The sequence below is a fragment of the Lactuca virosa genome, chromosome 9 (genome assembly GCF_052849685.1).
Source record: "Lactuca virosa cultivar CGN04683 chromosome 9, Lactuca_virosa_CGN04683_v6, whole genome shotgun sequence".
Classification (NCBI taxonomy): Eukaryota; Viridiplantae; Streptophyta; class Magnoliopsida; order Asterales; family Asteraceae; genus Lactuca; species Lactuca virosa.
The window spans coordinates 32,124,282-32,135,642 of record NC_136434.1 but is presented as its reverse complement, the minus strand read 5'-3'; the positions used below and the strand labels follow the sequence as shown (position 1 = coordinate 32,135,642).

At 32.2% G+C, this 11,361-nt stretch overlaps 1 protein-coding gene across 1 annotated transcript; it reads left to right on the top strand.

The window, feature by feature from the left end:
- The first annotated feature begins 4,990 nt into the window (after positions 1–4,990).
- LOC145138309 (cytochrome P450 704C1-like) lies at positions 4,991–7,264 on the top strand. Its single transcript, XM_079072410.1, has 5 exons — positions 4,991–5,530; positions 5,617–5,901; positions 6,053–6,391; positions 6,688–6,891; positions 7,013–7,264. Exons 1-5 carry the CDS (start codon positions 4,997–4,999, stop codon positions 7,199–7,201), a joined length of 1,551 nt encoding a protein of 516 aa, XP_078928536.1. The 5' UTR covers positions 4,991–4,996; the 3' UTR covers positions 7,202–7,264.
- Positions 7,265–11,361: the final 4,097 nt, after the last annotated feature.

The following is an 11,361-nucleotide window of genomic DNA, read 5'->3' as shown; positions in this document are numbered from 1 at the left end:
TGAACTTTGCACTAGTACGCCCTCCGTACTTCCTATGTACGCCCCGCATACTAGGGTTATCCTTAAACCCAATAATCCTCCGAAGGCCATAACTTCTTCATTATAAATCCGATTTCGACGATCCTTATATCCATGAAAAGGTATCGAGAAGCTCTACGCTTTTATCAACTCTTACTTGCCTTAAAATTTCCCGAACAAAAATCCAATTTCCATAAAAGCCCGAGCTTGAGATTTTACCAAAATACACCTTGGCTCTAAAACACAAATCGAACACCCGGATCATCTAAATTACTTGAACCACAATCAAATGGGTTCAAATTTCATTTCCTCAAAGATCCTAAGCCTGATAATACCCGATCTTTGGTCACCACTCCAAAATAGGAAACGACTCGGGAGAGGGCGTTACATTAACGTTCGTTCGTTATGCGAATGGTCCATGTGGTTTCAATTTCTTGCATGGTTAGTCCATGATCCATTTGAAATGACTTTTATACTCTTTTTATTATATTCTATATATTTTTTATTCAGTAATAATTTATATTAATATTAAATTACAAGGAACCCATGAAAGCCATCCCACCTGATCTTATTCTGTCATCAACCACCAATGTCCACCATATTTTATCTATGAGCCACAAACCAAACCTCCTTTCCACTTTCATCTAATATACAATCTATTAGAAGATTTTTTTCAAAAGGCTATCATTAATTTTCAAGCTTCCCTAAACAGTCATTCTAGGGAAGAAATAAGGCTTTGGATTAACATATTGCAAAATCAATGGCTTAGCATTAGTATCTTCATTCTTAGGACTTAGGGGTGTTGATTTTATTAAGGATGAAGAATCCTTTCCCTTTTACAAAGTCAAAATTAAGGTAGGGGTTCCAACAATAGTGTTTTATCAACAAATTTATAGCCTCTTAATGCATCCAAATGTTCACTTAAACTCAACTTCCCAATATTGGCATCAATCGTACCTTTAATAATAATATCTAAATTCAATGAAGACTGAACCATAACACCTTCCACATTAGTTATTTACCATATCTTAGACAAACACATAGTGTTACTAATTGAAATGATATTTTTAGAACTATAATTAGGATTAATGATATTAGTACCAACAACATCAGTGAGATTAGGGCTTTAATTAGCAATATCATAAATGGTTTCATTTAAAGAAATCAGGATAAACCCAATGGAAACTCAATCATTAGAAAATTTATACCTTTCTTACCATTAAAGGGATAAAAATGGGATTCCATGGCGAAGACATATGATGATATTAAATAGAAAGTAACAGAAGAACATGTCAAGAGCAGTGGTTGGAAGTACCAAACAATGGAGATGGAGAACAATAGTAGATCTGACTTCATAATGGAAAAGGGGTGAACGAGGTTGCATCAGAAGTATACATGCGAATGTATACTTCTGAATCAACTCGTTTCACCATGCTTAATCACTTCATCTCTTTTTAAACACAAAAAATGAGGATCATTACCAAGAGGAGATAAACTGGCACATAATTAGAAAGAGATAGAGAGAGAGAGAGAGAGAGAGACAGAAAGAGATATGGAAAGAAGAATAACGAGGGTAATGTTAGGGTAATATGAACCAGGTCCTAATGCTGGCATAGGCCAACCATAATCATATAAATACATATGCTTACAACATGTATTTAATTGTTCATCATATTTAATCACATAAACATAGTATAGACATGTTATGATACACAAAAAATCAAATAAATCAGAATAATGACTAAATCAAACAAACTATTTAATGGTGGATAAGGGAAGAGATACATACCATTGTATTCTTGAGTGAGGGTAACAACGCCTACGACATTGGAGGAGCCCTTGAGGACGGCGACGATTTTATTAACAAGGGTTTTAGATGCTGTAAGCCCTAGAGCCGATCAATCACAAAATCCGATTAGAACTGGTGGTCGATAGAGAGGGGTTTCCGAACCCTTTCTGGTGAAGATTAGTCCGACAATGGTATTCAACATAAATGCCGATTTTTGCTGAGAAAGGTGCGACGTCGGTGGTGGTCATCTCTTTTTGAAGTTCTTCGCCACCTCGATCAGGCCAGAGGAGGGAGATGATAGCGGAAGGGTGGGCTAGGGTTACTACACCGACGAATTGGAAAGGGGAGCCATGCGATAGGATGTAGACAGGCTTTATCGGGTGAAAGATTGAAGCTATTGAGGAGGAAGATGCACAGTTATTGATTTATTTAGTTAGGTTAAAAGTCAATGCTAGCAATATTATAGGGAGTATTTATGGAATTCATTTACCAAATTACTAAATAACCTTATTGATTTATTTAATTACTTAATTTTTTATTTAATTTTGATTGACCCGCAATCATTCCAACAACCACATAATAATTAGTTTGAATATTTGAACCTATCTCTCTCTCTCTCTCTCTCTCTCTATATATATATATATATATATATATATATATATATATATATATATATAAGGTAGGTTCAAATGTTTCTTACATCTATTGTGTGCTAGAATGCACCAATAAGAATTTAGTATTAATTATATGTATATTAAATGCTATCCATACTTATAATTCATTTTTATGGAAACTAATTAAATTCGTCATTAATGTCAACAATAATATTCTTTCAGAATGAATTCATATCTAGAAGAATGAGAGTGTATTCCAGCAGAATGAGAGTGTATTCTACTAGAATACACTCTCGTTCTTCATATTCCATGCAACTTTATTGTATTTTAAGTGAGTGGGTCCTAAAACAAAATACGAACTCATATATAAAAACCTAGATGCGAATTTATTCTGAAAGAATGTTATTGCTGACATTAATGACAAATTTAATTAGTTTCCATAAAAAGAGAATTATAATTATGGATATCATTTAATATACATATAATTATGGAAATCATTTAATATCTATATTTATTTAATTAAATAATTATTTAATTTACTAAATTCCTATTGGTGCATTCTAGCACACAATAAATGTAAGAAACAAAATAACCTAACCATATATATATATATATATATATATATATATATATATATATATATATATATATATATATGACAAAACTGCAAAAATGGTCCATGTTATATGCATTTTTTACGAGGTTTAGTCCAACCTCGACTTTTTTTGGCTTCGTGGTAATTTTGAGCTAGTTTTGTTGCAGATTTAGTCTATCGGTAAACTGAAATGACTGTAATACCCTTGGGGTATTTATTTTCTATCTTTCTTTTATTTTTAAGTCTTATACTTATTTATTTATTTAAACAATTAAAAAATAAAAGGGGACCTCTCTCTCTCTCTCTCTCTCTCCCCACCTTCCATCTTCATTTTTGTTTCAATTTCAAAGAAACCCATATCTAAAAAACATGTTTATGGTGTCTTAATTTTTTTTGTCAAGAAACATAAATCTATTATCCTCTATTATGTCGTAGAAACAAAAATTGTGAAACCCATTAAATCGTAGAACCTTAACCCTGCAAACACATTATATTTTTAGAACAAAATCAAAATCAAAACCTATTTGATGAGAGGTTTGTTTTTGTCAAGAAAAACCTGCAAATTAAATCCAAACACAAAAAAAAACCCTCACAAAAACGATTGAATTCAAAAGTCTACAATTAAGCCCAAAATCGATTTCAGATTGAACATATGAGGATGGACACACACACAACACATACACACCAAATCCTACCGTCAAAATCATTCCATACTTCTTCCTACTTATGATCTTGGCTTTTTCGATTAAGGAAGACAGAGTGAAGAGCGAAGCTGCGATGAGCCACTGCCATCATTTAGGCGTCAGTATAGATTCGATCAAGTGAGGGATTCACTTTGGGGATTTTATTTTTGAGAGAATGAAATAAGTTCAAGACCTCCCTCATTTATGAAATCGTTTGCGAAAAATGCTAAAGCACTCGTCTTTAAAATGATTTCTGAAAAACATTCAACCCCTCATATCTGAAAAATGATTTGTGTAGGTGTGTGTGTGTGTGTGTTCATCCCTGTAAACCCACAGACGATGACCTTGAGAAATCGAGTAACATTACGGTTGTTAATCTTGTAGAAATCGAGCAATCTTCAAGTTTTTTAAGCTTGTGGTGGCTTCAGATCTTGTTTTTGTGTTGGGTTCGGCTAGGGTTAGGTGGTCGGAACTGTAATTTGTGACTGATTGCGTATCCATGGGAATGGATTTGGAAAGACGTCTCAAATTAAATCCAGAACATGAGACACTAGAATTCTCTCGTGAAACAGAACATTAAACACCCGGATTCCGACGATCTTTTGGCGATCTGGTGGTAAGCGGCGAAGAGTGTTTTGACAGGGTAGAAGGTTTGACTTTTTGATCAAATTTCTTGAGATATAAAGAGATTTGGCGACAATGGATCTAAGAGAGAGGGGGGGAGTTTGTGTGAAAGAGAGAGAGAGAGAGAGAGAGAGAGGTGGACCCTCTTATTTTTTATTGTTTAAATAAATAAAGAAGTTTTAGATTTAGAAAAATGAAAGAAAAATAGAAAATAAATACCCCAAGGGTATTAAAGTCATTTTAGTTTACTGAGGGAACAAATCCGCAACAAAACTAGTTCAAATGAACCAAAAAGCCAAAAAAATCAAGGTTTGTACTAAACCAAAAAGCCAAAAAAATCAAGGTTTTTAATAAACCTTAGAAAAAATACATGTCACAGACATCATTTTTACAGTTTACTATATATATATATATATATATATATATATATATATATATATATATATATATATATAATTAAAGAAAAATAAAAAAGAGCGATAAACCATACAAAAAACTAAAAGCTATCCAAAAAAAAGTTAGAGAGAAAAAACAAAAATCTAGAAAACGTGTAGAAAAATGAATAAACTAACTCTCATTTTTATTTAGTATTATATTATATTTTTTCTAAAACTTCTATAAATACTACCCTTCCCTACAAAAACCTCCATTAGTATTCAACATATGATCGACCATGCTTAAGTTATGGATTTTTTTCTACATCATCTTCACGTTTTTAGCGGCTAGTCTCATACTAATCACCATAGCCTTTTCACTTCTCAATCTCAAAATCTTCATCGGAAAGTCTATCAGAAACCCAAAATACTCTCCTGTTGTCGGAACCGTATACGGTAAACTCTTCTACTTCAACACCCTCCATGACTACCTAGCTGATATTGCCCGGAAACACCATACTTTCCGGCTTCTTGCCCCAAATCAAAGCGAGCTATACACAACCGATGTTAAAAACATCAAATACATACTTAAAACCAATTTTGATAACTATACCAAAGGCCAGTATAATAAGGACATAATTCAAGACGTGTTTGGCTATGGGATCTTCGCTGTTGATGGCGTTAAGTGGAAGCAGCAGAGGAAGCTTTCAAGTGTCGAGTTCTCGACTAGGGTTTTAAGAGACTTCAGTTGTGCCGTTTTCAGAACCAAAGCAGCAAAAGTAGCCAGAATTGTTTCTCAGTTCGCCATGGTGAACGAAGTCTTTGATATACACGTAAGTCAACTACAAAATCCGATTCTTGAAGACAACTTTAGAAAACGAAGTTGGTTTATCGAATTCTTTAACATTTTTTTTTATAGAATTTGCTGATGAGAAGTGGCTTGGATTCCATTTTCAAAGTTGGGTTCGGAGTGGATCTTGATTGCCTAGAAGGATCTACTGAAGAAGGGAACTCATTTATCGATGCGTTTGATGATGCAAATGCTTTGACGTACAGGCGCTACATAGATCCCTTATGGAAACTTAAACGATTTCTCAATATCGGGCGTGAAGCTTCTCTTAAGAAGAAGATCAAATTGATCAATGATTTTGTTCTCAAGTTGATCAACAGAAGACGAGAACAACTACAAACACAGAAACACCATGTAAATTGTTGTTTAATTTTCTTTTATTTAACGAATAATTATTTGGATGAGTTTTTTATGAAGACATGCCATTCATGTACACAGCCTGTGGGATTTGATATATAACTAAGCTAACTTTTTTATTTTTTTATGCAATCTGTTGATTTCCAAGAATCACAAGGAGGACATACTTTCAAGATTTTTGGTCGAAAGTGAGAAGAATCCGGACATGGATGATCGATATCTCATGGATATAATCCTAAATTTCATCCTAGCCGGAAAAGATGCTAATGCGAATACTCTTTCTTGGTTTTTCTACATGCTTTGCAAGAACCCAGCAATACAGGATAAAATTGTATCAGAAATAGAAGAACATATCGAGTATCAATTAGGAAATGGGGACAATGTTGAAGCTTTTGTGGAGCGGATTAGCGATGAAGTACTTGAGAAAATGCATTATCTCCATGCAGCTTTGTCTGAAACCTTGAGGCTATACCCCGGAGTGCCCGTGGTAATTAATTACATCTTAGTCAAACTTTTGGAATACTTTCTGACTGTTAATATTGAAAATGGAAGTCAATGATGTTTTGTGAAGGGCTATATGGTCAAAGATTTTTTTTTTAATGGTAAATCATACCCATGATAGAAATTCTCACATGCTTATTAATTCGGGCAAACATGCAGACTATTTCCAAATTTCTAACAATATCGGCATAATATAAACTGAAAATTGAAACCGAAAGATAGTTAATTAACTTGATATTATGAAAATGGAAAGTTCCTTAATCATGTTTGGTTGTTTGCAAGGATGGAAGAGTTGCAGAATCAGATGACATTCTACCCGATGGTTATAAGTTGAAAAAAGGGGATGGTGTGTACTATTTATCGTATGCCATGGGAAGAATGTCTTACATTTGGGGAGATGATGCAGAAGATTTCAAGCCCGAAAGATGGCTTAATGATAACGGCATTTTCCAACCAGAATCTCCTTTCAAATTCGTTGCATTTCATGTAAGTGAACCCCGCACATAATTGGTGCAAAAAAGTGACGATATACTTGTAGGTTGTATACTATAAAACGAGTATAATCAGTAGTCATTGGAAATATCTGATTAATTGGTCGTATTTGCAGGCTGGTCCTAGGATTTGCTTGGGGAGGGATTTCTCTTATCGTCAAATGAAAATAATGTCAATTGCTCTTCTTAGATTCTTTCGCTTCATATTATTTGATGAAACAAAAAAGGTGAATTGTAGAACGATGTTTACATTGCACATTGATGGAGGCCTTCATCTCGTCGCATTTCCAAGAGCAATAATATAAGTTCTTTGTTTATGAGCATTTGGACGTGTGATTTCAAAATGATTATGTTGAATAATCTGATCAGTCATGTTATGTTAATATGATACAACATAATAACTAATTTGTTGTAATATAACGTGATTTAATATATATATATATATATATATATATATATATATATATATATATATATATATATATATATATATATATATATAAGAGCTAGATAGTGTTCGGATATACTTGTAAGTAATGAATAGGCGTCTGAGGATGTAATAATGACTGTTGATGGAATTAAATGTATGGAAGAAAGTCGCCAAACATTAAAAAGTAATTATCATATTATACTTGATGGCACAATAATATTATACTCACTTTTTATATACATGTTGTAAAAAGTCATTTAGAAGCAAACTCGACTTGGAGGGTCATTTTAAAAAATCTCAGGAAAGTTACCAAAACACTATAAAGAAAGTTACCAAACATTAGTATGTACTCATTTAGAAACAATCTCAACTTGAATATGGTTATTCGTCTTCAGATCATTCTATTTGTTTTTTCATTACAAGCTAAGCATGATTCGTGTAAGAAGGAAAAAAAACACAAGTATAAAAAACGAATTACCTTGGAGAAGTGTAAATATAGATCGATGTATAAAGTCCTCCTATTTCAAGACTTTATTTGCCGATATATTGGTTAGTTTTTCATAAAATTGTGCTGTGTTTGAAATTTTAAAAGAAAGATAATTAAATTGTATATTGGAAAATACATTGGCTAGAAAAATAAAATTTCTTTTTGAATAGCAAAAAAAAAAAAAAAAAAATTGCTCAACAAACATTTCCGCTTCTAGTGTTTCTTTTATTTAGAGCTCTACAAATGGTTAACACAACACAAAGAGCTTATAGCTCGTTGTATTTGATGTTGATATCGTATTCTTCATCCCAAATGGTTCCCAATGATGTAATTTAATAATAGATAAGGGTGGAATGAATCTATATTTTCCACCCCTTTCGATCTGCTTTTTTCCTTTTACTTCAATGCATCTCATCTCACAACACATGAAGCCTATATTTTCAATCCCACTTAATTTTTTATTTTAAAATAAATAAAAATCATACAAAACTAATTCATAAGATATCAAAAACGTACAAAACTAATTAAAAACATACAAACACATTTTGACTAACACGAAAACAAACAAATTAAAAAACGACAAACACGACACGACAAAGATAACATAAACTAAAAAGTAGTATATTTAGTTAATACTTAAAGATATATAACACGACAAATAAATGTTAAATCGTGTCATTTCATGTCGAATTTTGAACATGAACACGACACGACACGACATCGTGTTTTTTACACTTGACACGAACATGACACGAATACGAATTTGAATTTCAATTTTGTTCTAATTTCGTTTCGTGTATTTTTGTCATGTCGTGTCATAAATTGACACCCGAGAGAGAGAGAGAGAGAGAGAGAGAGAGAGAGAGAGAGATCTAACTAGTAAAGTATATCCCTTTGGTGGTACCAGCCCATCGACGAATTCGTTGCACCGGTGGTACTGACCTACCCCGCAACCCCATCGACGGATTAAATATATGTCATTGTTTAAAAAAAATACGTTAGTAGTTCTTTTTGATAGTTTATTAATTTTTCCACATAAGATTTTTAGTAATTTTGATTTTAAAGAATGATATGTCTTTACATATCATCTCCAATTTTTTTTAAAAAATTACATATTCATTCTCATCTATCTGTAACATCTTAAAAATGTCCTTATCTAATTTATAGTTTTGAAACATATACTTGATATTTATAAAATATATGGTTTTAATAAATAGAAGATGATAAATCTGTTCAATTGAATATTGCAATATGAAAAGTTTTAGGGTCAAATTGAGATGAAATTGACATGAAGAGTTAACAAGTCACAACACAAAATAAGATTAAGTTGTTGAAGAAAAAGAAACAACTCTCCATTTCGATTGTACTATCAAGCTCAAAAAAGATTTATTGAAATAGTAATAAGCTTAAAGTAATCTTTCATTCGATATTCTCTTAGGTTGTAGTTGTAGGGAGGTTTTGAGAGATAGCATGCTAGATAAGGGTATGGTGGCTTCACCGTCTCTTTGAACCTGCTCATATATTTCTCTCTTAACTTGTACCATATGCTTCATTACTTGTACCATTAGGAGTAGGATAGAAGATATGAATTATTTCTGTTGCGGGTTGAAAGTAAGAGAAGAAAGAAAAACTGATGTGACAAGTGGGTTGGAAATGTTGAGGGAAAAAAACTCCTTCTAAGCATCTATAAATGGTCAAAAACCAAAATCCAAATCGGACCCACAAAAATCTTTGTCAGGATTCACGACCTATTATTGGATATTTGATGACTTTGTTATGTTAATGATGTGTCTTATTCTCGTAGTTGGTTTGATATTCCATTCTCAGGAATATCATTTATTTTTTTTTCTTGTGAAGAAAATATTTGCTTAATTTTGTTTGGTGCATATGATATATGATTGTATTTCCAGTGAACATTCTTTTGTTTCTTTTTTCCTATTTTCTCAATGGAATAACATATAACTTATCTATATTTTCTTTAACAACAAGTCATTCCACAGCCTAGCCTACCAAAAACCATGAAAAGGCAAAAAAACAAGAACAAATATCTTTAGGTATAACATGTTTATATGTCTGAGTGAGAAGCTAAAACACTAAAGTTTGAATGAAATACAAATGTCAATTCTTAGAATGAAAAACTAAATCGGTGTTTTTGAATTTCATCTAACATAGCTAAAGTATGGTAATTCTAATCAATATAAGAACCCTACCAAAAGTAATCTCGAAGAATTTAGCCTTTTATCTCGATTAAAAAAACACGACGTAACAATCTTCAAAAGCAATATAAACATAACATGAAAAATCAAAATACTTGAAACTAGCGAACATACTATTAATTATCAACTGTTGATTAATAGGAATAATCCAAGATCACTTTATGCATAAAGATGAAGAACCCTAAATTAATTGAAAGAATACTTACTTGGAGAAGATGATATCTCAATGATGTTGAAGACGATGATCTCCTATATTTTGATTCTTCCACTTCACATAATGGTGTCTAAATGATTGATTCTGATGGATTGAATCACACACACTATGATGGTGTTTATAGAGAGGATTGATAATGCCAAAAGGAAGAAACGTTATATCCACTTAAAGAAAACGCACGTCCTCTCAATGTGTGTATTTAGTTATCATTTACACCTTATGAGAAAGTATTAGAACCACACAAAATTAGTCCCTCAAGTTATGGATAAATGTCATGTCCATCATACTACATAAATTAATCCTAGGGACCTAATATGTCATATGGCGAATATTATGGTACATACTATAATTGTATCTCATACTTAATAAACATTACAAGAATAGTACGAAGGCCATACTAACGAGATATTTTTCCAACATTCTCCCACTTGGCCGAGTGACTATTTGTATACATTTTTATTATCTTGGCCAAGATATATTCATCATGCTTCATATTAACACTAAATGCGGAAAAGTACAGCCTAACATGTCGTTTTTAGACACGGGACCCCCACTGATCATGCTTTAGTGCTTCATATGAAACTTACGATTAATTTAAGCCAAATGACGTAAGACTTAATTGGTAATTCCATACATTTGTCTATATAAAAATTAAGTGTGCACAAGTTATTAATACAGACAAATTGCATATCATGGGGAAATAATAATCAAGTACTTGAATAATTAAAAAAGTTTTAGTAAAGCATCATGCTAATTTTATGTCTACCATTAAACCCACATTGACGACATGTTAACATACTTTGGGTGGTAGACATTTCTTTATCGGATCCGTTAGCATATTATAAGTGCCAATGTGCTCGATACAAATATTATTTTCCCCCACTTGATCTTACACGAACAAGTATTTTGTATCGAGATAAATCCCCGCTCCACTTTAATTATTGCTAGTGGAAAAGCTTATAAGGGAAATGTTATAGCAATAAATTTTCTTTTAACAACCTTAATGTGGAATTTACAATCACGAGTCTTGAATTTCTCAACAAAATTGCATGGCTAATTGGATTATATATCACAACACATTTTGTCATCATAGTTGATGTAGTCGTCAAATTTTGATT

Excerpts from the sequence above, each read along its gene's own strand:
- LOC145138309 (XM_079072410.1), top strand. The coding sequence starts at position 4,997 with ATGCTTAAGTTATGGATTTTTTTCTACATCATCTTCACGTTTTTAGCG. Across the intron at positions 5,531-5,616 it reads ACGAAGTCTTTGATATACAC|AATTTGCTGATGAGAAGTGG; the intron begins GTAAGTCAACTA and ends TTTTTTTTATAG. Across the intron at positions 6,392-6,687 it reads TATACCCCGGAGTGCCCGTG|GATGGAAGAGTTGCAGAATC; the intron begins GTAATTAATTAC and ends GTTGTTTGCAAG.